General features: G+C 39.9%; 4 protein-coding genes and 2 long non-coding RNA genes across 12 annotated transcripts in view; 5 read left to right on the forward strand and 1 right to left on the reverse strand.

Annotated features, from left to right (window-relative positions):
• Positions 1 to 23,015, reverse strand: part of LOC135344077 (nuclear pore complex protein Nup205-like) — a 189,771-nt gene that overhangs the window by 13,686 nt on the left and 153,070 nt on the right. The gene's annotated exons all lie outside the window — the stretch shown is intronic.
• Positions 32 to 10,136, forward strand: LOC135344216 (uncharacterized). Of its 4 annotated transcripts, none has more exons than XR_010397354.1 (10): positions 7,058 to 7,173; positions 7,231 to 7,434; positions 7,478 to 7,636; positions 7,688 to 7,842; positions 7,905 to 8,550; positions 8,609 to 8,802; positions 8,901 to 9,053; positions 9,101 to 9,259; positions 9,316 to 9,621; positions 9,745 to 10,136. XR_010397354.1 is itself a non-coding variant. In XM_064541405.1 (9 exons), exons 4-8 carry the CDS (start codon positions 2,055 to 2,057, stop codon positions 3,159 to 3,161), a joined length of 870 nt encoding a protein of 289 aa, XP_064397475.1. In that variant the 5' UTR covers positions 32 to 177; positions 255 to 461; positions 522 to 686; positions 741 to 2,054; the 3' UTR covers positions 3,162 to 3,996; positions 4,090 to 4,406. The 4 variants fall into 4 exon arrangements, 2 of the variants coding, with proteins under 2 accessions (XP_064397475.1, XP_064397476.1); XR_010397355.1 differs by having other exon boundaries at positions 7,487 to 7,636; XM_064541405.1 differs by lacking the exons at positions 7,058 to 7,173; positions 7,231 to 7,434; positions 7,478 to 7,636; ... (5 more) ...; positions 9,316 to 9,621; positions 9,745 to 10,136 and adding exons at positions 32 to 177; positions 255 to 461; positions 522 to 686; ... (4 more) ...; positions 2,879 to 3,996; positions 4,090 to 4,406.
• On the forward strand, positions 4,644 to 6,711 carry LOC135344136 (soluble scavenger receptor cysteine-rich domain-containing protein SSC5D-like). The gene is made up of 6 exons (XM_064541257.1): positions 4,644 to 4,776; positions 4,832 to 5,026; positions 5,123 to 5,272; positions 5,323 to 5,481; positions 5,540 to 6,113; positions 6,237 to 6,711. The coding sequence occupies exons 1-6, from the start codon at positions 4,716 to 4,718 to the stop codon at positions 6,619 to 6,621; spliced, it is 1,524 nt and encodes a 507-aa protein (XP_064397327.1). The 5' UTR covers positions 4,644 to 4,715; the 3' UTR covers positions 6,622 to 6,711.
• Positions 11,036 to 12,922, forward strand: LOC135344263 (uncharacterized). Its single transcript, XR_010397408.1, has 5 exons — positions 11,036 to 11,174; positions 11,231 to 11,618; positions 11,665 to 11,841; positions 11,891 to 12,230; positions 12,350 to 12,922. It is a non-coding gene; the product is annotated as an uncharacterized LOC135344263 (long non-coding RNA).
• Positions 15,833 to 17,494, forward strand: LOC135344266 (uncharacterized). The gene is made up of 5 exons (XR_010397411.1): positions 15,833 to 15,918; positions 15,974 to 16,159; positions 16,227 to 16,373; positions 16,426 to 17,048; positions 17,131 to 17,494. It is a non-coding gene; the product is annotated as an uncharacterized LOC135344266 (long non-coding RNA).
• LOC135344144 (uncharacterized) lies at positions 20,502 to 22,375 on the forward strand. The gene is made up of 6 exons (XM_064541265.1): positions 20,502 to 20,673; positions 20,727 to 20,912; positions 20,978 to 21,124; positions 21,180 to 21,347; positions 21,399 to 21,834; positions 21,908 to 22,375. Exons 1-6 carry the CDS (start codon positions 20,595 to 20,597, stop codon positions 22,290 to 22,292), a joined length of 1,401 nt encoding a protein of 466 aa, XP_064397335.1. The 5' UTR covers positions 20,502 to 20,594; the 3' UTR covers positions 22,293 to 22,375.

Consider the following 23,015-nt stretch of genomic DNA (forward strand, 5'->3'; position numbering starts at 1 on the left):
TAACAAGTTTAGTTTACGTACATGTACATAAGCTCTGCATGTCATTAATTATTGACAAAGCTAACTGATATACTGCAACATATATGTATGATTGAAACTCTTAGGTATAGAGCTATAGGATGAACTTGTCACTAGTACTGTGTGTTCTACTACTGACTATATGCAACCACTTAAACAGTGAGTTATTAAATACAGCAGTATTATAATTATAGTATATCATTATGACTTTTACCTATACACACGCATGCATGCAGATACTTGCGTGGGAAGTAATGACATTGGTAACATTAGACTGGTGGAACCAAGGCACACCATAAATGATGGTGCAGTACAAATCTGTAATCAGTTCACGCACATTAGCAACGCATCACTAATTGCTTGGTGTTACTTAAACAGTACAGAAAGTTGGAACACGACTGCTGCTAGAGTAGCATGCAGGCAACTGGGACTACAGAATTCAGGTACAATTGCATGCATGTACACACATGCATGCAGGTTAATTTTAAACTGCTATTCTGCAGCTCCCACAATACTCATGATTACACTACAGCGATTGGTCCTGAAAAATATAGTTATTAGACCAGTAACTTGTAGCAGGACAGAAGATCAACTACGCGATTGCTTGAGGGACCAGTATAATATCACCATTAACACAGATTCAGCAATAGTTGCTGGATTGAGTTGCAGTACGTTGATACTCATGCAGTAAAATAATGTTAGCTGAGTTCTCATTTTGTCAGCTGGAGATGTAGGCAAAAACGGCAGCACTGGTGTTTTGGACGCCATTACTGGGATCCTGATGGTGGTTGCTTTGATAGCTCTGGTAGCCGTGGTTACAGCATGGATAATTAGTTGTGTATACGCAAAAAAGTTTGTTTGAATTTCACTAATAAGCACTGTAATATCATATTATGACACGCAGCCACGCCCCTAAACCATCGACTAACTTGGCTGCCCCAATATTAACCAACCCAGTATATGGTATGGGCCCAGGGACTCAAGAGGACAGCTCTGTTGGTCCCACATATGAGCAAATTGATGACGCTGGGAATAGATATGATGTCATCAGAAACAGAGCTGATCCTGTAACAAATGGAGAACATACGTACAATGTACTACACCAAATTGGGAGGTCAGGTGATAGTCACATGACTGAGGCAAACACCACCCCCCAGGATTATGAGGTTCCAACATAACAAGTGAAGAAAGCAGTTAAACAAACGTCACAGTTTATATTACCACTTGCAAGTCAGACAAACGACTTCAAAACTTTACGTTACATAATTATCATTACTCTTTAAATGTACTGTCTCTGCTTTACTGACAATTTATCACTCAGTTCATTAATTAATGATTGTGCCACTGACAGGATAGGCAGTGGTGGCAATGGCAGAGGTGGAGGAGATCTCAAAGTACATTTGAGTGTGGGAGGGAACACAAACATACTTAAAGATTTCAGTCATTACTTGCTGTGTACTATTTGCATGATTGATATGAAGTGACTGTATACCTTATTTAGAAAGTTTAATGAAGTGTTTGGGCAATTAGTAGACATACAGTGTTTACTATTCACTACCAACTATGAGATCTCTACTGCTGCTACTGATCACGATATAACCTTGTTTCAAGGATATAGCTATGGATACCGCTATACATACCACGCCATGGTGGACAATACATTATCCGCTATAGATGATTGCAATGAACCGGGTGAGCTTCGCTGGACAACCAGGGAACTGTGAATACAAGTCTGTACAGCATTGTCTACAACAATGGACATATTGGACAAGCACGATTAGGGAGTTGATCCTGTAACAAGTGGAGAACACCACACTAGGAGGTCAGGTGATATAGTCACATGACTATGACCCCTCAAGATTACGAGGTTCCTACGTCAGACAATTGAACCCTGTTTATGCTAAACACAAATAAAATGACAACAAAATTTATACAGATAGTGAAAACAATCTTGTCATACATAATTACGCTAACTGTTATTTTAACATAATTATATAAACACACCATTCTCTACTGGGAAGGATAGTAGCTATAAGATGAATCTGCCACTGGTACTTTGTGTTCTACTCCTGAGTATAGACAAGGGACAGTGCAACCACTTAAACAGTGAGTTATTAAATACCACACTAAGTCTAACCAGCAAATGATCTACCCTACACACGTATATACGCATGCATGCAGATAGTTGCTATAGAAATGAAGATATTGGTAACATTAGAGTGATGGAACCAAGGCACACCATAAATGATGGTGCAGTACAAATCTGTAACCGGTTCATGTATATACAACATAACTTGGCACAACTTACTTGGAGTTACTTGAACAGTACAGAGAGTTGGAACACGACTGCTGCTAGAGTAGCATGCAGGCAACTGGGACTACCACACTCAGGTAAGCAACAAAATTAATGTATATACATGTAAATCAAAATTACATGCCGATTTTGCAGTTCCCACAGTAACCACGATTACACTAGAGTCATTTGGGAATGTAGTTACTAGACCAGTGACTTGTAATGGGACAGAAGATCAACTACGCGATTGCTTGAGAGGCCAGTATAATATCAGTATTACAGTTTCAGCAATGGTTGCTGGATTGAGTTGCAGTACGTTGGTATTCACATTAATTCAGATTGACATTGTCATACACTTTCAGTCAACGAAGTAACTGCTACTAATGAGACATTGCCAGTCATGAGTACTAGTGGGACATTAGGAGCACTCATTGGTCTATTGGCAGCTGCTCTAGTGGTGGTTGTCACTGAATGGATTGTGTCGTGTGTTTACTTACAGAGGAAAATAAACAAGTAAGCTCTATAAAGCGAACTATGTGGAATTAAGAAATAATTACGACATTACAGGCAAGGCAGTGACCACACCCACAGTACACCACCCTGTATCAACAATCCCGACCTTCAACACAATCCAGCATACACCCACACAACAGCTGCCTCTACAAGTGACCCCACCCTCCAACGTAATCCAGTATATGATTGGTCGACCACTGTCTCACACACTACGCACAACTCTCTGGAATCATCCTACGAGATGGTCAGTGGTAGTGATGGGGTGGGGCATAGCTATGATGTCATCAGTCCAAGAGGTGCTCGTAATACAAGCAATGAAAGAGGATCACATGATTAAGCTTCAGAAGAGGATGTATTGAACCAAGAGCTAGGGGTGATACATTATCAGTGATTAATTATGACAACTATAATAATAAGTTTGCACTAGACTAGACCTGAATTTTATTCAATGAAACATTTTTTCTGGAATGTAACTGACAACGATTGGGATGGCTAGAACAAGTAGGTCATCATAATTATGATAGATAAACGTAGCACTAATTGACACCTTTTGGTTTCATTGTGACTATAAGTGAGTTCTATCTACAAAGAGATAGCACTAGGTGATCAGACATGAGGACACTGTTTCAAATCAGTGTGCTACTATTGACACTACAGAGAGGGACATCAACAGGTAGGTACTACAAGAACAAGTGACTGTAACAGTTTTATTGCTTTGTAGATAGTTGTCTTCCTCAAGATCACTGATTTACTGGTCCAAGAAGCATAAAAAATGAGGGAGCTGTTCAACTGTGTGTCCAAACTAGTGAGACCAAATCTCTGGTTCTATACATATACAGACTCAGCATGGTTAGACAAATAATCGCAAAGCCGCAAAAATAGCATGTAAAGAACTGGGCCTGAGTTACACAGGTAAGCTACAGAATACACTGCAAAGAATTAATGCATGGCTTTATAGTTCACCTAGAGTATCCAACAACATGCATATAAATAGGAGTAAGTCATACTTTTTGTTTAAACAGGTATCAGAGCAAGCACAGTCTGGCTAACGAAATATGCTGAGACAGTAACAACACAAATTAATTGTAACAATGAGGCTGAGAAGTTTACAGAATGTTTCCCTCGTCCGTTAGTAATAGAATACAGGAGTCAAGTTGCTGGACTGACTTGTAGTACGTTTACTGTCTTCCAGATGATACAGTACAATCATGTATAAGTGTATAATTATGTTCTCTATAATTATATCTATAATGATTATTCTATAGACTGCATAGAAGGAGCCCTACGACTAGTGGATGGCTCCAGCTACAATGAGGGACGAGTGGAGGTGTGCTCCAATGGTACCTAGGGTACTGTGTGTGGTGATGGATGGACAGAGAGAGAAGCTGCTCTAGTGTGTAGTAGACTGGGGTATCCTGCAACAAGTAGGTCAACGTACTAACTACAATCTATGGAAATTGTATACTTTTATCAGTCCAAGAGGTGCTCGTAATACAAGCAATGAAAGAGGATCACAGGATTAAGCTTCGGAGGAGGCATACGATGTACTGGACCACTCTGCTAAGGGGTGATACATTATTATATCACTGATAGATACGAATATAACATGAACTATGACCACTATAATTATAGTATATAATGTTGTACTTGACCAGAACTGACTTTTATTCTATTTTACAATGAAACGTATTCTCTAGAATGTAACTGACAACGGTTGGGATTGGTATATAGAACAAGTAGGAAAACAGTCACAGACTTGAATGTTGGTTAAGTTTAATAAATAATTGTTATGACATCATCATAATTATGATGATAAATATCCAAACAAAGCACCAATTGACAACTTTCGGCTTCATTGACAGAAGTGATTAGATGCAATAGATGATCAGACATGAGGCTACTGTTTCAAATCAGTGTGCTACTATTGACACTACAGAGTGGGACATCAACAGGTAGGTACTATAAGAACAGAGTGACTGTAACAGTTTTATAATAGCTTCTATATAGATAGTTGTCTCCCTCAAGATCACCGAAAAATAAGATTGACTGGTCCAAGAAGCACCAAAAATGAGGGAGCTGTGCAACTGTGTGTTTTAATCGGGAACAAATATCTCTGGCATTACATACAGACACAGGACGGATGGACAAATGATTTCACAGCAGCAAACTTAGCATGTAGAGAACTGGGCCTGAGTTACACAGGTATATAAGCTAATGATAAACAATAGAGGAATAGGTGAAGCAGTGATTTTAGTTGACCTTATGAATATATACGAAAGTCATACTTTTTTCTACTAGGCGTCAGAGCAAACACAGCACAGCTAATGAGAAATGCTGACACAGTGACAAAAATAATTAATTGTAACGATGGAGATGAGTATTTAAGAGACTGTTTACCTAGTATGTTATCGGTACACGGCAGGAGTCAAGTTGCTGGACTGATTTGCAGTACGTTTACTGCCTGATGTTAAGTGCAATCATGTAAGTTTATTCCATAGACTGTATAGAAAGAGCCCTGAGACTGGTGGATGGCTCAAGCTACAATGAGGGACGAGTGGAGGTGTGCTCCAATGGTCGCTGGGGTACAGTGTGTGGTGATGGATGGACAGAGAGAGAAGCTGCTCTAGTGTGCAGTAGACTCGGGTATCCACAAGAGCGTAAGGAAATGGTTGTATACACTGTACATGTGTATTATAACACTCCATCCTCATATAGATGCCACTCTCAGCAACTTTGGAGAGGGTAGTGGACCATTGTACAATATTACCTGTCCAAGTACGGGAAGTGATGACCAAGAATGTATACCCATGATAACATCTGCTCCATCTTCTTGTGCCCACTCAATGGATGTTGGAGTGAGGTGTCTTCCATTCACTGATGCTTATGCAGATCTAGTAAACGAAGTAATTACCACTTTAGAAACTCCAACAGCTTGCAGTTGTCAACAATGTACACCACCAACACCACCAACGATTGCAGAATGTACCCCAGCAAGTACTGAGGGAGACGGCAATGTCAATGAGATGACTACAAGCAACACGCAACCAACAATAAGTATTGAATCCTCACAATCAACAATGGCTGTTCCAGTCAACAAAGTACCATCGACAACCACCGAAACCCCACAACCAAGTGATGGAGCTACCACAGAGAGCAGTATCACCCAGAGCACAATCATGAGTACTAGTGGGACATTAGGAGCACTCATTGGTCTATTAGCAGCTGCTCTAGTGGTGGTTGTCACTGGATGGATTGTGTCGTGTGTTTACTTACAGAGGAAAATAAACAAGTAAGCTCTAAACTAGCAACACAACCCTATAGTAAAAACTGAAAGCTAAAAAAAGAATAACAAACAGCAATTCTGATAATGTCATAATTATTTCAAAAGAAATTTTCACGCACATGTTCACAGGAAATGCAAATACCACACCCACACAACGCCTGCCTCTACAAGTGACCACACCCTCCAACTCAACAACCCAGTGTATGATGGTAGTACCACTGTCCCACACACCACGTACAGTTCTCATGGACCCTCCTATGAGGTCATTGACACTAATGATGGGGCGGGGCACAGCTATAGGGGTGCTGCAACTAGACCACACCCACCTACCACACACCCTGTGTCCAATGAGGAGTACAGTAAGCTAGACACCAACAGAGAGAATGAGTATCACACACTAGAGAGCAATACTGGAGATGGTCAATATTCAATGGTTGGACACACTGACCCCCAAGATTACGAGGTGCCAGTCCCCCCTCAAGAGGAAGAGTACTCTACACTGAAGCATCGATAGCCTACGTATGACTTAGCAAGATACACTCAATCATAATATTAAACGTATATACATGAACACTTTATTAGCTAGTCAAGTTTTGTACTAAATGAGCCCACACAAATGTTGTAACTCAATATTTCAATAACTGCATGGTATGTCAATGTGTGTAGCATTATATTCTACTATTAATACACCATACAACACAGGCCCAAACAATTAAAATGACCAAATGGGAAAACAGTGAGAGTCTGTGACATAATTATGCATTCAAAATGAAAGCTATTCACTTGTTGGGAATGGGCACACTAAATTTACAGAAAACAGAAGTTTATTCGGACAAACTTTAGTTGGATAGTTAAAGCAATCTTGCAATAGATAGGTGATACTTCTAAATAATCATGCTTTATGATCACTGTTATTGTAACATATTACATAAGCACGCCTAATTGGATTGCTTTTCTTTGCTGGAAAGGATAGTATACGTACAAAGCTGCTATAAGATGAATCTGCCACTAGTACTCTGTGTTCTAATCCTAAGTATAGACAGAGGACAGTGCAACCACTTAAACAGTGAGTTATTAAATACAGGAATCACCAGATGACTCTACTCTACATGCATGCATGCAGGTAGTTGCCGAGGCGGTGCTGACATTGGTAACATTAGACTGGTGGAACCAAGGCACACCATAAATGATGGTGCAGTACAAATCTGTAACCAGTTCGTATATAGGAACAACCTACAAATTGCTTGGTATTACTTAAACAGGTCAGAGAGTTGGAACATGACTGCTGCTAGAGTAGCATGCAGGCAAATGGGACTACCACACTCAGGTAAGCAACAAAATTAATGCAAAATTACATGCCGATTCTGCAGCTCCTACAGCAACCACGATTACACTACAGCCATTTGAAGTAGTAATTATTGGACCAGTTTCTTGTAATGGGACAGAAGATCAACTACGCGATTGCTTGAGGGGCCAGTATAATATCAGCGTTAACACAATTTCAGAAATGGTTGCTGGACTGAATTGCAGTACGTTTGGTATTCACATTAATTCAGATGGACACTGTTGTACACTTTCAGTCAACGAAGAAATTGGCACTACCGGGACATTGCCAGTCATGCATGAGTACTAGTGGGACATTAGGAGCACTCATTGGTCTATTGGCAGCTGCTCTAGTGGTGGTTGTCACTGGATGGATTGTGTCATGTGTTTACTTACAGAGGAAAATAAACAGGTAAGCCATTGAGCAAGCTATAATGCAATTAAGAAGTAATGGAAAGAATAACAACATTACAGGCAAGGCAGTGACCACACCCACAGTACATCTCATTCTATCAACAATCCCGACCTTCAACACAATCCAGCATACACCCACACAACAGCTGCCTCTACGAGTGACCCTACCCTCCAACGTAATCCAGTATATGATTGGTCGACCACTGTCCCACACACCACGAACATGGAACCATCCTACGAGGTGGTCAGTGGTGGTGAGGGGGTGGGGCATAGCTATGATGTCATCAGTCCAAGAGGTGCTCGTAATACAAGCAGTGAAAGAGGATCACATGACTAAGTTTCGGAGGAGGTATACAATGTCTAAGGGGTGATACATAATCACGATAGATACATAAATAATGAACTATGATCACTATAGATATTGTATATAATGTTGCACTAGACCAGAACTGACTTTTACTCATTTAACGTATTCTTTGGAATGTAACTGACAACGATTGGTATATATAGGACAGACTTGAATGTTGGTTAAGTTTAAAGTAATGACATCATCATAATTATGATGATAAATAAACGAAGCACCAATTGACAATTTTTGGCTTTGTTGACAGAAGTGATTAAGAGATAGCACTATAGTGATCAGACATGATGCTACTGTTTCAAATCAGTGTGCTACAATTGACACTACAGAGAGGGACATCAACAGGTAAGTACTACAAGAGCAAGTGACTGTAACAATTTTATAATAGCTTCTTTATACATAGTTGTCTCCCTCAAGATCAACGAAAAAATAAGATTGACTGGTCCAAGAAGCATCAAAAATGAGGGAGCTGTTCAACTTTGTGTTCGAACTAGTGATACCAAATATCTCTGGCACTACAAGAGACTCAGAATGGTTGGACAAATGATCTCAGAGCAGCAAACTTAGCCTGTAGAGAACTGGGCTTGAATTACAAAGGTATATATAAGCTAGTGATAAACAATGGAGGAATAGGTGATGCAGTGATTTTAGTTGACCTTATGAATATATACGCAAGTCATACTTTTTTCTACCAGGTGTCAGAGCAAACACAGCACGGCTAACGAGAAATGCTGACACAGTGACAGATATAATCAACTGTAACGATGGGGATGAGGATTTAAGAGACTGTTTACCTGATGTGTTGAGTGACATACATGGCAAGAGTCAAGTTGCTGGACTGATTTGCAGTACGTTTACTGTCTCCTCAGATGTTATATTATAATACCATGTATAGACTGCACAGAAGGATCCCTAAGACTGGTGGATGGTTCCAGCCACAATGAGGGACGAGTGGAGGTGTGCCCCAATGGTCGCTGGGGTACAGTGTGTGGTGATGGATGGACAGAGAGAGAAGCTGCTCTAGTGTGTAGTAGACTCGGGTATCCACAAGAGCGTAAGGAAATGGTTGTATACACTGTAGATGTGTATTATAACACTCCATCCTCATAGACGCCACTCTCAGCAACTTTTGAGAGGGTAGTGGACCATTGTACGATATTACCTGTCCAAGTACGGGAAGTGATGACCAGGAATGCATACCCATGATAACAAATTCTCTATCATGCATCTTGTGCCCACTCAATGGATGTTGGAGTAAAGTGTCTTTCTTTCACTAGCTGATGCTTGTGCTGTTCCTGTAAACCAAGTAATTGCTACCTGTGGGACATTAGGAGCACTCATTGGTCTATTGGCAGCTGCTCTAGTGGTGGTTGTCACTGGATGGATTGTGTCGTGTGTTTACTATCAGTATAACAAGTAAGCTAACAACACAATCCATAGTAAACTGAAAAATGAACTGCTAATAGAAAGAATAGCAAACAACAATTTCTTATAATTATGGCACTGCATGTACACACACAATCCTAATCCCCCTCTCAGAGACCACACCCACTCTACACCCATCTCTACTAACAACCACACCCTCCAACACACACCACAAGATGAGACATTGTATGACACAATCAATGACACAGTTACTAACCTGGAGCACAATGATATACTGTGCAGTGCGTTCAAAATGAAAGCTATTCACTTGTCGGACAAAGGAAAATGGGCACACAAAATTTACAGACAACAGAAGTTGTAAGAACTTTAGTTGAGTAGTTAGCTTTTGTGAGTGTTAGGAATAAAACACATGTAACAGCTTATAACTGAACTGACTTTACGATATAGACACAAAACATTAAGTGTTAGCCTCTGAACTCTCCTATCACATAGAGTTCAGTCAGATTAACAAGTTTGTTACTGTGTACTATACTTGCATGTTTGATATGAAGTGGTGCATACCTTATTTAGCAATAGTTTAATAACGTGTTTGGGGGATTAGATTTTCACATGCAGAATTACTAAACAGCTAACAAAGAAGCTTTACTACAAATTATGAGATCCCTACTGCTGCCACTGATCGCAATAACCTTGTTTCAAGCTATGGATACTGCTATATATATACCAGTTCTGGTTATGGTTTTGTGATCATAATAATTATTTTCGCAACGCCTAAAGTTAACTACTCAAGAGATGTAAGAGTGAGGTGTCATCCTTTCATTGATGCTGAAACACTTCCTGTAATGCAGTGGGAAACATACTGAAACCTCACAACCATGTGATGAAGCTACCGCAGAGAGCAGTATAGTATAGTATGAGTCCATGATAAAAGAGAGAGACTATCAAACGCATACACACTGTGCATCAGATGTATTCGAAAAGTAACATGACTTCCTGTCTGAAAAGGGCGATCCGATCAATAATGACAATTTGGCAATGCTATTGTTGCTGACTCGAGGCGAAAGCTCTAACCTAGCAACACAATTCCCTATATGGCACCATGCATACACACAATTTACCCACCCTCTCAGACACGCATCATTAAGCCACACCCTCTGCACAAAAATCAAAAACTGACTTCCGTTGCCAATTTCTCTCTTCTATATGGTTGTGCCCATGCACGTAAAAGTTGGAAAAAGATCATGAATACAAAAAGCAAATAATTATATTGTGACTGTCCATGACGTACACACACACACACAGACAACATTGTTGAGAACTAAGTAGGGGAAGTAAAGTATAGCATTGCAACATAATTGTTACAAAGCCCCGCACTGAAAATATGTTTGCTATAGATTGCTTGCAAAAGGGCAATCACTTCCTGGCAAATATACTACACATAGCAAGCAGAATTTCTGTTAGACAATCAAACAGAATATTCAGCAGAGTGAATGGTAGCAAAATGAAGCTATTATTTGTTGTATATATAGCTTTTGGTTTTCTGGAGATTGCTAACTGTCAAGAGGCCCCTCAACCAAGACAAGGTACTGTGTTTATAATGCTTGTCACTATACTGACTCAGAACAAACCCATTTTAAAGGTCCTTGTAACAATATCGGAGATCTCAGACTAGTACATAACAGAGGAAAGAATTTTGGAGCAATACAAGTTTGTGAATATGTACATGATGGTACAATGTCAACTGAATGGAGATACGTTTCAAGTGATGGAGCCTGGACACAAGCAGCTGCTAGACTGGCCTGCAGGCAACTAAATCTTGGCTATTTGGGTAAGAGTCAGGTAATACCTTTAGTTAGTCTAATCCTTCACTAATCCTTTACAAGATGCTACATCAAGTACTTTGGAATTGGCTAGCGAAGTATCTGCAAGGGAAATAGGACGTTGCTCTTGTGTAGGGACTGCAAATCAACTGAGAGACTGCATTGAATACAAAATACAACAAACTATTGTGGCGACAGTGAACTGCAGTAAGTATTGCAAAACCTTGACAAGTGAACTGATTGAATTCCACAGGTAATAGTGCTAATCAAGGCTGCAGAACTGATGAAGCTATGAGATTAGTGGGTGGGTTCACAAACAGTGAAGGCAGAGAGATATGCCACAATGGTCAATGGGGGACAATATGCAACCAGGGATGGACACACAGTAGAGCTGCTCAAGTGTGCAGTAGACTAGGGCTACCAACCTACAGTGAGTTACTTGATCATTATAATATACAACCACATAGTCAAAATTACAGATGCTACAATACATCGACTTAGTGAAGGAGCTGGTTTAGTATACACATACAACTGCCCAACAATGGATAGTGATATTTCTAAATGTGTCCAAGAGTCCTTTTGTGCTCATTCAATGGATGTAAGAGTGAAGTGTCTTCCTTTCACTGATACTAGTTCAGTTCCCTCACAACCAAGTGATGGAGCTACCACAGAGAGCAGTGTCACTCAGAGCACAGTTATGAGTACTAGTGGGACATTAGGAGCACTCATTGGTCTATTGGCTGCTGCTTTAGTGACTCTAGTGGTTGTTGTTGCTGGATGGATTATGACGTGTGTTTATTTACAGCGGAAAATAAATGAGTAAGCTCTTAAGCCATAGCAACACAAACAACCCCCTTAACTATTAAAAGAAAAGAAAAGCCAAAAAGCAAATCTGATAATTATATCACATTGCACAACACACACACACACGCTCACAGGAAATGCAAAGACCACACCCACACAATGTCTGCTTCTACGAGTGACCCCACCTTCCAACTCAACAACCCAATGTATAATGGCAGCACCACTGTCCCACACACCACGTACAGCTCTCATGGACCCTCCTATGAGGTCATTGACACTAACGAGGGGGAGGGACACAACTATGATGTCATCAGTCATACGGTGCATCTAGACCACACCCAACTACCACACCCCCTGTGTTCAACGAGGAGTACAGTACGCTAGACACCAGCAGAGAGAATCATTATCACACATTAGAGAGGGGTGGTCAATATCAGACTGACCCCCAAGATTACGAGGTGCCCGCCTCCCCCCCTCAGGGGGAAGAGTACTCTACACTGAAGCATTGATAGCCTACGTACTGACTTAACAAGACACATTCAATGCCTTTTTTTACATGAAACTTTATTAGCTAGTATAGCAATCACTGAATGAACACACAAGCTGTTGTATTATAAGCACTGATAAACTTGTTTTCAATAACTGTATGGACAACTCTGATATGTTAATTGGTGTTTTATTACAGTTCTAGTAAATGCATTCACTGTACAACATGGACCAAACACAGCGACCAATGGGAAGCCAGTGCCCCACTCCTCTTAGATACTGACACTCACAACTAAAGACAAGGATTCAGAAACACCACACGCTGACACTAACCTTTGACATACGTAAAAGAAGACATTATATGTTACGTACCATTTACTTTTACTATCAGTATCAAAACACTATAATTATAATTAAGGAATTATGACAATTTAACTGTTGGTATTACAGTAGAACCTCGATTATCCGGACACCTTGGTTCCAGAAGCAGGCCGGATAAGTGAATATGCCGGATAATCGAATAGGTAAACCACGCCTTGATCCACCCACTTTATTGATAAACAGCAGTCCCTCATGGTTATCTGCACATGCGCAGAAGATAAGCAGGCAGGTATCCATGATAACAGCTGCACCGCGCATGCGCATTTGAGGGCCACGCCCATTTTCTGAATTATTTACTGAAAACTGCCAAGCCGGAAAATCGAGGTTCCGGATAATGGAGGGCCAGATAATCGAGGTTCTACTGTATAAGAATAAATACTCATAATGAATGGCGTAAATGTACAGATGGTATGTACATGATAGGTGGAATTAGTCAAGCTCAACTATCAAGATGAAGTTTGTATTTGTACTATTAGGCCATGCAAAGTCAATGTGTAGTTTCTCAGGCCCTCACGCTTGAAAATTGACAGCTTTACAAAAAAGTTAAATATCACGTGACCTCAAATTAAAGGCACTAAAAGAAAAGAAAAGGATAAATTTGTAAGGTTTTTGGTGATGAATATAATTATGACTAAAATTAATTAGTAAAATTATGCACTTTCGCTTATTGAGGAAGTTAGGGTGTGTTTTCAATTAAAGTTCTATGAATATAATTATATTATTAATATTTATCAAATGCCTCAATACGCTTACTATTTTAGGAATAATAGCCTGAGAAACTACAAATTGACTTTGCATGGCCTTAGTAGCAGTAATTATGCCTCGGTTCGCATGCGCAAGCGAGGTATACGGTAGTGTGTTTGTGTGTCTGTGTGTGTGTCTGTGTAGACTGCTACAGCTGCTCAAAGATGAATCAAGTGCAAGTAAGAGTTTCTATAGGCTTCTAGTCATGTTTACTTGGATTTTAATTCGTGGATTTGCAAAATAATGCTTCGTTCTCGAGTTATGCCTAGTTTTGCTTACTTGGAATGCCATTGCAGCCTTTTCAGAAGAGCACGTAGCCAAACTTGTTTACCGAGTGTTACTACTGTACTTAGTAGTTAGCTCTGCACTAGAACGCTAGCTATTGGTAGCTGCAAGAGTGAGGAAGAGAGCTGCAAGGCTCTTCTGGTGGCAGCCATTAATTTTAGACCTGAACTTTTGGCATCAATCGTTTTTAGCAACAATCATGGTCGATCATTACCCATTCTTTGAGTTTGCATGCAGCAAAATAATAAATGTTCATCAGTATAAAGTATGCACTCAATTATGAACATGCAATATGCCTTTTTTTACACATTATAGACTTTATTAGTTGTATAGTCAAGTATTTGTAATTACTAAATTGAACTAGTGCTGCAAGCTGGCGCTTTTCTAATGCCTCTTGCCATGATTTGCTTTCACTCAAAAGTATTAGAGCATAGTCTGTGAGAATAGTAAGACATAATTTAAGCACAGAAAGTAGCATCTATAACAAGCAGTCCGTTAAAAAAATGAGAAGAAAGTGTATAAAATAATGTATGACTTATGTACACGTTATCTATTGTATATGGTTTGTAGTGTTTTGTGGCTTACCAGGACCTCAAGGATCTAGCTAGGAAGCAACAAAGAAGAACATTGATTCTGCTAGGGGGGTTCCAAATGGATTCTCTCACACGTGGTGATTAGCGCGCATGCGCATTAGATCCACAGGAACAAGGTCCTTATTAAGGGGCGTGTCTGCAAGAGGTCAACTTCACAAAATAATGGCTACTATTTAGCTAGCTGCTTTACAGCTTTTTTCTGACTGTTGTAGCTAACAAAAAGCTAGCGCTTTAGTGCAAGGATAACTTATAAGTTGAATAGAAAGTTTGTGCGAACAGATGACGCTACGAAAGATTGAAAGAGACATAAACAGCCTTCAATGCGAGTCAAACTAGCCATAACTCGAGAAATAAGCTTTAGTTTGCTAATCCACGAATCAAAATCCATGTGGCTAGAAGCCTATAAAAGCTGTTAGTTTTCATCGCATTGCAACCGTTGAGCAGTTGCAGCTGAATACACACACCGTCAGCTTTATCGTATCCCTCCTGCGGCTACGCCTCGAGGTATAACAATGTATTCTTGTTAGTTTAGACTAGTGGTAGCTTTAGTTTCATGACCTTATTTAGTAAGTTCTGTATTACCTCTTCTGGTTTTCCGTTTTGTATAAATAGCAAGTGTGTCTCTGTGTGTTTACTGATTCCGATTGTTGTTACCTGAACCTCTGTCCGTCTGACCTAGCTAAGCTAACCGAGGCATTATATCCCCTGCCAACAATTATTAACGCATTACACTTACAAGTTAGACAAATAACTTCAAAACTTTACACTATAGATATCATTATACACTTTAAATGAACTGTCTCTGAAATGTATCTGCTTTACTAACAATTTATCACTCAGTTCTCTAAACCATAGAATGAATGCATTGACACCATTGGGCCACTGACAAGATATAGGAAGCAGTGGCAATGGCAAAGGTGGAAGGGATCTCAAAGCACATTTGAGCGTGGGAGAGAACACAAAGATTTCAGTCATATTGAAAGATAACAGTTTAGTTATGTAGCTGTATACGTGCATGTTTGATACGAAGTGACTGCATACCTTATTTAGCAATAGTTTATAATGATGCGTTTGAGCAATAGCAGACTTTCAGATTACAAGATTTACTCACAAAGAAGCTTCACTGCAAACTATGAGATCCCTACTGCTGCTACTGATAACGATAACCTTGTTTCAAAGATATAGCTGTGTGCACCGCTACATACCACGCCATGGTGATATTAATTTTAGACAATACATAGTTACGGTATACCACTGTATCCGCTATAGATGATTGCAATCAAACAGGTGAGCTTAGACTGGACAACCAGAGAACAATGAACACTACAGCAGGAGCAGTACAAGTCTGTACAGCATGGTCAAGTGGAGGGCAACAGTGGAGATATATCAGTGCTGATTATTGGACAAACACAACAGTCAAAAAAGCATGCCAGCAACTTGGTCTGGGGTACACAAGTAAGGATGCAAACACAGCTATTATAATTATAGACAATGCAAACCATGTATATATACAAACATGAAGGTGTAACTCTACTGGCAGTACTTCTGAAGGACACAACAGACAACAGACAACTTAGAGATTGCTGCTGTATTGAGCAGGCTAATCAGGTTTCAGACTGTATAATTTCTAACACTTCTCTTTCGAATTCAGTAATACAACTCAATTGTGGTAAGTTAGAGTTGTGTGATATTTTGATACCCTAGACGTATAATTATCTTAGGGGATGACTGCAAAGAAAATAGTACACGGTTAGTAAACGGACCGTCAAGCAGAAATGGAACAGTTGAAATATGTCTCTCAAACCAATGGAGAAGAGTTTGCAGCCAAGTAGCTGCGTTAAATGAAAATGCTGAAGTGGTTTGTAGACAATTGGGATATCCAGTCAATGGTGAAAACATACATTTTTCTATTGATTTAATCAGCTTTAACAGGTGCTACCGGGAAAAATGAGGATCAAAATGTGATAACCAGGGAGACCCCAGTAAATGAATGTTATTCTTGCAAAGGAAACGAGCTTTATCTTGGTGAATGCTTGCAACAAGGAAATCAATATTGTACATTTAGAGTGGGATGCAGATCACATGAGCAAGTAGTTCGTGATAATGGAACAATATCTACGGACAATGGCGGAAGCTGCTCAACAAACGTGTGTAACTGTGAGACTGACTGTCGACCAGAACCTGCAACTATAACAATGGATACTACAAATGAGCAGAGGCAGCTATTCACTGACCAATCAGACACTATAAGCCCTTGGGTCACAACAGGAGTATTGGCTCTAGTGCTACAAGTTACCATCATTGGGTGGATTGTGTCATGCATCTACTTGCACAAAAAGCAAAAGTAAGACTCTATGAGAGTTCTGTCTGTAATTTAATAGTGCACATAATAATTTAACGTATTATGAATAACAATATACAAACAGGAAAGGGCACCCTGATCAAACACTGAGCAGCAGAGATGAGCAATCTCTCAACAACCCAGTGTATGATGGTAGCACTGTTCCACACACCACGTACAGCTCTCATGGACCCTCCTATGAGGTCATTGACACTAATGAGGGGGCGGGGCACAACTATGATGTCATCAGTCATATGGGCGGGACCAGGCCACACCCACCTACCACACCTCCTGTGTCCAACGAGGAGTACAGTACGCTAGACACTAGCAGAGAGAATCATTATCACACACTAGAGAGGGGTGGTCAATATCAGACTGATTACGAGGTGCCCGCCCCCCCTCAGGGGGAAGAGTACTCTACACTGAAGCATTGATAGCCTACGTACTAACTTAACAAGATCGAGACACTCAACTATGTACAGTATACTATAATTAATGTGCCTTTCTTTACGTGTATACATTAAATCAAGTATGTGGATTCTGTACCTAAAGAGTTAGTGACATGCGTTCAAAATGAAAGCTATTCACTTGTTGCACGGGTAAAGGAAAATGGACACACTAAATTTACAGAAAACAGAAGTATATTCTGAAATTTAGTTGGGTATAGTTAGCATTTGTGAGTGTTAGGAACCTGACAACAGAAACTTCACAGCTTATAATTACACTAATGGATTATTAACACTTGCAATACAAACGTTTACATAAGTGTATATTATTGCCCATGATTTGCATCTGATTTTCAACAATTTATCAGTCACCATAGAATGCATTGATATACTATTAGACCACTGACAGCGTAGGCAAAGGTGGCAATGATAGCACACTACCAACTTGAGCGTGGGAGCTAGAGAACACAAACAAAATTAGAAACTTCAGTGATACTGTACACTAGCATGTTGATATGAAGTGATGCATATACTGTATATGCTAGTATTAATATGGCTGCCATGTGCAGAAATGATATATGGAGTCAAAGTTCACTTGAGACTTACTATTTTAGAGTGACCTTTATACAAGAGCGGCCTCTGGTCAAGCATATACGGTACCTTATACTGATATAAATGGGACATTTGTCTCTCAAACCAATAAAGGAGAGTTTGCATCAGAGTAGTTGGTAAAAGAAAACGATGCAGTGATTTGTAAATCGGAGCAAGTTGTCCAGTTGCAATTGATCAAGGTTCACTTTTTGTTCTCGTTCCAACCATTCTGATACCAATACTCTTTTGCTGATTTTGCATGCAGCGGCTACTCAAAGTATTGATGGACATGGCTCATTGAGAGTCATTCTGGTATCCGAATATTTCCGCCATCTGGATGAGGTGGGAACCACAGGTGTTCGGATAATCGAGGCTCAACTGTACAGTGTTAAAGCAATCCTGGTGATACTTTCTATAATAATTATTATACACATTATTATTATACACATACATGCACATTAACCACGCTTTACAAAAACTGTTATTGCAACATAATTACATAAGCACGCCTAATTGGATAAACAACTACGTACAAAGCTAGAAGATGAATCTGCCACTAGTACTTTGTGTTCTACTACTGAGTGTAGACAAGGGACAGTGCAACCACTTAAACAGTGAATTATTTAATACAGCAGTCACCAGATGACTCTTATACCTTACCCCCACATCAAACAGATAGTTGCCGTGGAACTAGTGATATAGACTGGTGGAACCAAGGCACCCCTCAAATGATGGTGCAGTACAAATCTGTAATCAGTTCATGCAAAATAACTTGCTTGGTGTTACTTGAACAGTTGGAACATGACTGCTGCTAGAGTAGCATGCAGGCAACTGGGACTACCACACTCAGGTAAGCAACAAACTTAATATACAATTATTCAAAATTACATGCCGATTTTGCAGCTCCTATACAGTAACCATGATTACACTACAGCCATTTGGATTAGTAATTATTGGACCGGTTTCTTGTAATGGGACAGAAGATCAACTATACGCGGGGGCCAGTAGAATATCAGTATTACATATTCAGCAATGGTTGCTGGATTGAATTGCAGTACGTTGATATTCACATGAATTCAAATTCAAATTGTTGTACACTTTCAGTCAACGACGTAATTGTTGCTACTAATGGGACATTGCCAGTCATGAGTACTAGTGGGACATTAGGAGCACTCATTGGTTTATTGGCAGCTGCTCTAGTGGTGGTTGTCACTGGATGGATTGTGTCGTGTGTTTACTTACAGAGGAAAATAAACAAGTAAGCCATAGAGCAAACTATATGCAACTAAGAAATAATGGAAAGAATAACATGACATTACAGGCAAGGCAGTGACCACACCTACAGTACACCACCCTCTATCAACAATCCCGACCTTCAACACAATCCAGCATACACCCACACAAAAGCTGCCTCTACGAGTGACCCCACCCTCCAACATAATTCAGTATATGATTGGTTGATCACTACTCCACACACCACGAACATGGAACCATCCTACGAGGTGGTCAGTGGTGGTGAGGGGGTGGGGCATAGCTATGATGTCATCAGTCCAACAATGAAAGAGGATCACAGGATTAAGTTTCCGAAGAAAACAATGTATTGGACCACACTAATAAGTGATTATGAATATGACACAATTCAGATACTTATATATAGACAACTATATTTCATATGTCTATTTTACTTATACTCAAGTCAGACTACATATATAGGAATGTTGGTTAAGTATATACGTTAACATCATAATTATGTGCACTGAATATGAAAAGTTTTAGCTTCATTGACAGAAGTGAGTTCTATATAGCAGAAGATGATCAGACATGAGGACACTGTTTCAAATCAGTGTGCTACGTTTACTGTTTTCCTATACACGTATAATTCTATATAGACTGCATAGAAGGAGCCCTAAAACTAGTGGGCAATTATATACTGTCACCACTATAATTCAGATGCAAGGCTCCAGACGTTTGGCCAAGGCTCAGGTCCACAATATAACTGCACAGCAAACGGTAATCTTGCAGACTGTACACATTTTCCCACTCCACGCACTTGTAACTATACACTGTTAAGAACTAGGCAACGGCAGTACTAGTCCTTTGGGAGCCATTACTGGGGCTCTGATAGCTTTGGTAGCCGTGGTTACAGTATGGATAATTCGCTGTGTATAAGCAAAAAGGTTAATTTCAGTAATAAGTACATAATTATATATCACGCAGCCACGCCCCTAAACCATTGACCTACTCGGCTGCCCCAATACTAACCAACCCAGTATGCACAAGCATATAAAAGCCACCTTTAATTTGAGAGTGGGAGTAAACACAAACGTAATTACAGACTTCAGTCATATTGAAAGATAACAAGTTTTGTTGCTGTGTACTATTTGTATGTTTGATATGAAGTGGCTGGATATCTTATTTAGTAATAGTTTATAATGAAGTGTTTGGACGATTAGCAGACTTTCAGATTGATAGACATACAGTATTCACTAACAAAGAAGCTTCACTACCAACTATGAGATCTCTACTGCTACTGATCACGATAACCTTGTTTCAAGGATATAGCTGTGCACACCGCTACATACCACACCATGGTGATATTAATTTTAGACAATACATAATTATGGTACCACTGTATCCGCTGTAGATGATTGCAATCAACCGGGTGAGCTTAGACTGGACAACCAGATAACTATGAACACTACAGCAGGAGCAGTACAAGTCTGTACAGCATGGGAAAGTAGAGGGCAACAGTGGAGATATATCAGTGCGGGTTACTGGACAAACACAACGGCCAAAAAAGCATGCCAGCAACTGGGTCTGGGATACTCAAGTAAGGAGCAAGCAGAGCTATTATATATACTAAATGATCATGCAGACCATACACACGTACTGCAGGTGTAACTCTACTAGCAGTATTTCTGAGAGACGTGACAGACAACAGACAACTTGAGGATTGCTGCTGTATTGAACAGGCTAATCAGGTTTCAGATTGTTTAACTCGGGAAACTTATGCATTAGATTTGGTAGCATACCTCAATTGTGGTAAGTTGCGATACTTTATGTTCTGGGGTATTTTGATAGCTCGTAATTATTCTAGGGGATGACTGCAAAGAAAACAGTATACGATTGATAAATGGACCATCAAGCAGAAATGGGATAGTTGAAATCTGTCGCTCAAACCAATGGAGAAGAGTTTGCAGCCAAGTAGCTGCTTTAAATGAAAATGCTGAAGTGGTTTGTAGACAATTGGGATATCCAGTCAATGGTGAATATATATATTTGTACATTATTCTATTGATTTAATCGGCTTCAACAGGTGCTACCGGGCGAAATGAGAATCGAAATGTGGTGACCAGGGAAAGATCAGTATTTACTGAATGCTATTTTTGCGATGGAAACGAGCTTTTTTTTAGCGAATGCTTGCGAGGAGGAAATCAATATTGGACATTTAGAGTGGGATGCAGATCACATGAGCAAGTAGTTCGTGATAATGGAACACTATCTACGGACAATGGCGGAAGCTGCTCAACAAACGTGTGTAACTGTGAGACTGACTGCCAACCAGAACCTGCAACTATAACAATGGATACTACAAATGAGCAGGAGCAGCTATCCACTGACCAGAGCACAGGCAGGCAGCATGAATCAGACACTATAAGCCCCTGGGCCATAACAGGAGTATTGGCTGTAGTGCTACAGGCCACCATCATTGGGTGGATTGTGCAATGCATCTGCTTGTACAAAAAGCAAAGGTAAGAGTTCTGCCTATATAATAGTACACATAATAATTTATTGCATTACTAAACACATGCACTATACAAACAGGAAAGGTCACCCTGATCAAACACAGAGCAGCAGAGATGAGCAATCTCTCAACAATCCAGTGTATGATGTTAGCACCACTGTCCCACACACCACGTACAGCTCTCATGGATCCTCCTATGAGGTCATTGACACTAACGAGGGGGCGGGACACAACTATGATGTCACCAGTCATAGGGGTGCAAATAGACCACACCCGCCTACCACACCCCCTGTGTCCAACGAGGAGTACAGTACACTAGACACCAGCAGAGAGAATCATTATCACACACTAGAGAGCAATACTGGAGATGGTCGATATTCAATGGTTGGACACACTGACCCCCAAGATTACGAGGTGCCCGCCCCCCCCCCTCAGGGGGAAGAGTACTCTACACTGAAGCATTGATAGCCTTAAAAAGACACACTCAATTATGAACAGTACTATAATAATTATGTGCCTTTGTATACACAAGTATTTGCTGTACTATATAATTATACACTAATACAAAAATCAATGAAGAATAATTCTGATGTATCAATGTGTGTAACACTATAATTATAGTTCTACTGTGCAATACAAAATTTAATGGGCAAACAATTTAAGGGACCAACGGGAAAACAGTGAACCTTTCTACGTTACAGACCCACCCATACAATCGTTTATGTTTTCAAACCATACTGGGACAATGATAAGCTTTGGAACTAGTAATGAGAATATTGAAACTATTTTCTCGAGAATTGGAATGTGGGTAATTTATTCTGTACCTAAAAAGTTTATACGTCCAAAATGAAACTATTCACTTGTTACATGGGCAAAGGAAAACGGACACACTCAATTTACAGAAAACAAACGTTTATTCAGACGAAATTCAGTTAGTGTTAGGAAGACAACAGAAACGTAGGTCACAGCTTATAATTACTTAATGCATTAACACTTGCAATAATTATACGTGCATGACAAACTTTTACACAGTGGTTTGTAATATGCTCTCGGAATAGGTTGTCCAGTCAGTCGATCAAAGGTCCACTTCTCATAATTCCCGTTCCAACCATTCTCATACCAATGCTTTTTTGCTGATTTTGAATGCAGAGCTAGGCTACTCGAATTATTGATGGACGTTGAGAGCTA

This window comes from Halichondria panicea, chromosome 11 (genome assembly GCF_963675165.1).
Source record: "Halichondria panicea chromosome 11, odHalPani1.1, whole genome shotgun sequence".
In the NCBI taxonomy this organism is placed as follows: domain Eukaryota; kingdom Metazoa; phylum Porifera; class Demospongiae; order Suberitida; family Halichondriidae; genus Halichondria; species Halichondria panicea.